This window comes from Myotis brandtii, unplaced genomic scaffold, assembly GCF_000412655.1.
Source record: "Myotis brandtii unplaced genomic scaffold, ASM41265v1 scaffold649, whole genome shotgun sequence".
Classification (NCBI taxonomy): Eukaryota; Metazoa; Chordata; class Mammalia; order Chiroptera; family Vespertilionidae; genus Myotis; species Myotis brandtii.
The window spans coordinates 101,018-105,910 of NW_005370512.1; the positions used below are offsets into that span (position 1 = coordinate 101,018).

Sequence of the window (4,893 nt, forward strand, 5' to 3'; positions counted from 1 at the left end):
AGAAAGAAAGGAAGGAAGGAAGGAAGGAAGGAAGGAAGGAAGGAAGGAAGGAAGGAAGGAAGGAAGGAAGGACATTAATTGTTTTCCAGTGGTTGGGGGGAAATAAAAAGCTTTGTAAGTCTATGAAGCTTTGCATACTAATATCCAAAACTAATGGCTATAATGAACAGTTAATAGCCTGGCTATTCCTGAGAATATCCTGGAGACTGAACACATAAAGAGGCTAATCCACTCAGGAAGTCAGGCCCTCTGGGAAATGGGCCTGGCCTTGCATAGCTTTAAAAGCTCCAAGTGATTATAGCATGCGTCCAGGGTGGAACCACTCTTCTCAAGAAACCACGAGCCTGATCCTCATATTGATTCAAGTGACTTTTCCCTTGACCCTTAACTCCGAATTTTTTATTTTGAATTGAACTAGCAGAATTGAATCGGTTCACTGTAAACAACTTGAGATCATTGACATTATTTGGAACTTGGGTCACAGGGAAAGAGGAGTTAATTTAGTAACAGCTGGGACCTAATTGAAAATCAAGTTAAAAAGAACATCAGGCTTAGGAGACCTGGTGTATAATTGGCAAGGTCACTTACTAGCTGGGTAATGAGCACATCACGTAACCACACGAAAGTTTCTTTGTCTATAAAATGAAGGCACTGGTCTAGAAATCTTTAAGGTGCTCTAAATTCTGGCACAGTTTCAGGACAGAACTTGCAAATGAAAAATTTAAAGTTGTACCCTGCTCTATTTTGAAAGGCTGTGAATTTAGCCATAGAAGCTTCAACAGGCCAAAAATTTGATTAAAATGTTCAAATTGTCATTCAAATTTAATTTATAATATCTATTCCTGATTATAAGCGCATCACACTTAAAGGAGAACTAGGTTTAATCTCATCTGCATAGCCAGTGTTCCCTCAGTCCCCTGCCCTGTGTCAAGGCTGCAGCACATGTTCGAAGTGGGTCTCCGGGCCCAGAAAGGAGCCTGGGATATCAGCAAAATCAAGCCAGACGGTAGAGCTCTGCCACTGCCCTGCTAACCACTATGCCTTGTTTCCTCATTTGTAGAATGTCGATAAGACATTTTAAGTTAACATTTGAAACTGGAAAGACCTTTGAAACATTATTTTTTTTTTTTACTATATTTTAAGCACTTTAGTCAATATTGACCATGCAATGTGAATTCATGAAAGCAAAAGTTAAGAGACGTACTTACCAGGAATCCTATTGAGGGTCACCCAGAAATGTTCATCAGGACTGTAGGTGTCCTTGGACCAGGACAGTAGGTCAAGTGCATGCTGGTCTTGGAGGACGAAGTTAGCGAATTCCCTTGTGAGGGCCACATAGGCAGTGCCAAAGTAAATGGTCATGTTGTGAGGAGGGGAAGTTTTCAATTTTTCTGTTTTATGCACATAGGAATTTTTTGTGTCTAATATTTCTCGGTGGACATATTTAGTCCGTCCAATAGCATGATCGGGAGGCAGCACCCCCGGGGTAATGTTTTTCCCTTTGAAGCCTTTCAGATACTGAACTATTTCCTTGTTGGTTTTCAGGGGGAAGTCTTGCCCACAGGTGTTGATGGCGTACTTCCACGGGACCTCAGAGGCCACCAGGTCTCTCAGGCAGTTCAGATCCGCCTGGAGCCTGGAGATCCCACCATAGACAACCGGCTCCATCTTGGAAGCCAGGAAGGCATTTGGGAAGCAGCTCAGCAATTGCTCCACCGCATCTTTAAATCCAGCTGTTGCCTTTTCGTCCACATGGACGCAGTAGACATTTTGGGGCATGTAAATAGCTCTGAAGAGTCTCTCGAAAGTACCAAATTCTTTGTGGATGGTCATTGAGTAAGCCAAAGGGAACCCAGCCTCTTCCTCAGAGAGCGTTTCTGTTATATAGTGACTCTGAACCATGTATTCATAACAGGCAGATCCACTGAGGGTAGTTTTCAACGCATTCTCTGTTAAGTGAAAAACCTTCTCCTTAAGAATCTGATGACAGGTTTCTGCTAAGAGCGAAGCATTGGTAAGAGACGCCCTCAGAAGACGTTTCTTCTCCCAGAGCTTGTTATTGTAAACAAATACGAAAATCAGGGCCGTGACGAGAGACACACTAAAAAGACAGTGCTTCCAAGAGCCCATTATTCAAAACCAGGAAATGAGTAAAATGTCTCTTGAGAGCTGACGAGAGTGGAGATAAATATTTAACTTACATTTTCTCCAGAATCCATTGTCATCCTTTCGGTACATGCAGTTCTGATGGGCTGTTTCATGCCCTTCCAGTGGATCGTTCTCGTACTTTTTCTTTCTTCCATTTACAGCTGTGTTGCATTTCCACCTTTCTTTTATGCATTTCTGAAGTAATTCCTTTGGATTTGCTTTGCTCAGTCTCCCACTAATCAGCAACCCGTTCCTACACAAAAATAAGTTGCCTCAGGAAGGTTGTGATTCCAGTGTGCCCACCTGTCCCCATAATAAAATCACTAAAGGGCGAGGGGCCACCCTGCGAGTCATTGCCACAAGACCTCAAACCCAGCCTCTTCTCGTGGCCAAAGGTTGTCAACTGTGTCAGCTCCCCAGCTTCCTGTTAATCATTGCGCTCAACCGACTGAGCTTGTTTGCTTAAACGGCACTGCCAAGTTAAAAGCGTCAGTTCTAAGCATGTGAACACCGCCTGGAGAGATATTCTGTCAATAAATATTTAGTGCTTAAAAATAAAATATTTAACTCTGTCTTTTTCCACACGCACCCCCCATCTCCATATTGGCTGGGCACGCTATAAAGCAAGGCATATGACTGACTATTGAGTCAAATCCTTTCCAGGACTTAATTTTCTCTGCTGTTAGATAAGGTCTTTTACAACACACATTAGCAAGCTTACCTCACTACCTAATTTACTCCACAAAGTGACTGGGGTACTCTGAATAACAGCTTTGTGCTTTTTTTTTAAGCCAAAAAAATAAAGAGCTCATCATCATCCAAAAATTATGTAGAGGCTAAAGCTGGACGTCAAGTTTATTTCACCCAAGCCCAGAGGGGATACAGGAGAAGCAGCCTGATGCCTGCAGAGGTAGGAGACAGGAGCCCTCTCAGTTTGGGACCATCCAAAATTGAAGAAGAGAAGGTCCTTAGATTCAGATTTATAAACCCTTTCAAAGGAATTTCCTTAGCTGAAAAAAAAATGAGACTATGTAATTTTACCACCTTCATAGGTCAGTTGTGAGAATAAAAATGAGATCGCATATAGAAAGAGCTCATAACCATGCCCAGCAATAAATGGGACAACCAGAGAAGAGGAAACAAGAGACTCTCTTCACACCACAAGTCGAGAAAATGACACCATCAGCACCTCTGGGAAATCTTCTCGCTCCTCCCTTACTTCTTCCTCTGTGAGCCCGTGCCAATGAGATCATACATCTAGAATAGCATTGACTAGTTCTGTTTTACTTGGTAGTTAGCTGCAATGGGGTGTGACTGCACACTGCGCATGCCTAAAGAAAGGGCGCGTTAGCTCTGAGCTCACTATTCCTCCTCCGTGTCTTGCTCCCACAATTGACTTCACATACTAGACAATCAAATATTTATTGATCAAGTGCTCAAGTTTTCATTTCCCTGTTTCCCTGAGCACATTAGTGTGAGATTCCAAGTACTAACAATTTACAACCTACATTTATATCTGTGAGTATAGGTGCATTCAACTACCTATTTTCCCCAATATATCTTAATTATAAAGACAACATAATATTACAGAGAGTTTATAAACACTGTTTTCATGGCCTGTACTCTCATTTACCTCCTACCCAGACACATACATATTTTTATTTTACCAAGAAGTCAGGGGACATGCAAGTTTGCATCACACATTTTGCAATTCATATCATAGCACAACTTTTCCATAATGTTACTCAGTCTTCATTGGGCATTGTCTTCACAATCATTACTTTAGAAAATAAGGCTGAAGTTATTATTTGTTGTTTTACTCCACCCCATTAAAAAGATGGTTGCCAACTATGTTTTGTAAGCATCAGTGTTAGTTAAAACAAGGGTCTCAAGGTCTGGGCATCTCTAAATGTTCTTCCTTGCTACATGTTAAAACATAGCACAGTATTTTGCACCTGACAGGAACTCAACAAATAAAAGTAGCCAACTGTATGGGGGGATAAGGACACATATGTAATACCTTAATCAATAAAGGAAAAAAATTTTTTTTAAAAGTGGCTACTCAAAAATGTAAAAAAAAAAAAGAATGTGCATAAAGCTGGTCTAATAGCTTTACTTATAAAAATATATTCTAAAGAAATAAAAAGACAAATTAAAAAAAAAGTAGCCAAACTGCAAAGAAGATATCAACATGTAAATGACCAAATAGTGTGTATAAGTAATGGCTAAGTCTTCCTTTGAGGAGGCAGAGCTTTGGATATGAATCCCATCTCCTTTACTTGCTATAAGTAAATAAAACTATCTTGTGATAACCACCTCTTGTTTTTTAATAGAACACCCTAAACCCGTGATGGCGAACCTTTTGAGCTCGGCGTGTCAGCATTTTGAAAAACTGTAACTTAACTCTGGTGCCGTGTCACATATAGAAATTTTTTGATATTTGCAACCATAGTAAAACAAAGACTTATATTTTTGATATTTATTTTATATATTTAAATGCCATTTAACAAAGAAAAATCAACCAAAAAAAATGAGTTCGCGTGTCACCTCTGACACGCGTGTCATAGGCTCGCCATCACTGTTAGAGGCTGCCCACATTCCTTGCCACATGGCCCCTTCCACCTTCAAGCAAACAGCACCGAATCAAATCCTTCTTGTGCTTGGATTTCTGACTTCTCTGGCTGTGATCTCTCTCTCTCTCTCTCTCTCTCTCTATATATATATATATATATATATAAATTGATG

The 4,893-nt window shown here is 40.4% G+C and overlaps 1 protein-coding gene across 2 annotated transcripts in view; it reads right to left on the reverse strand.

Annotated features, from left to right (window-relative positions):
* LOC102245671 (N-acetyllactosaminide beta-1,6-N-acetylglucosaminyl-transferase) overlaps positions 1–2,698 on the reverse strand; it is a 23,914-nt gene extending 21,216 nt beyond the window's left edge. The window contains exon 1 of one of the 2 annotated variants that reach the window (XM_014528717.1): positions 1,209–2,698. In XM_014528717.1, the coding sequence (XP_014384203.1) occupies positions 1,209–2,130 (922 nt within the window). In that variant the 5' untranslated portion in view covers positions 2,131–2,698. The remainder of the gene's footprint in view (positions 1–1,208) is intronic. The other variant, XM_005880699.2, reaches the window with a different exon arrangement.
* Positions 2,699–4,893: the final 2,195 nt, after the last annotated feature.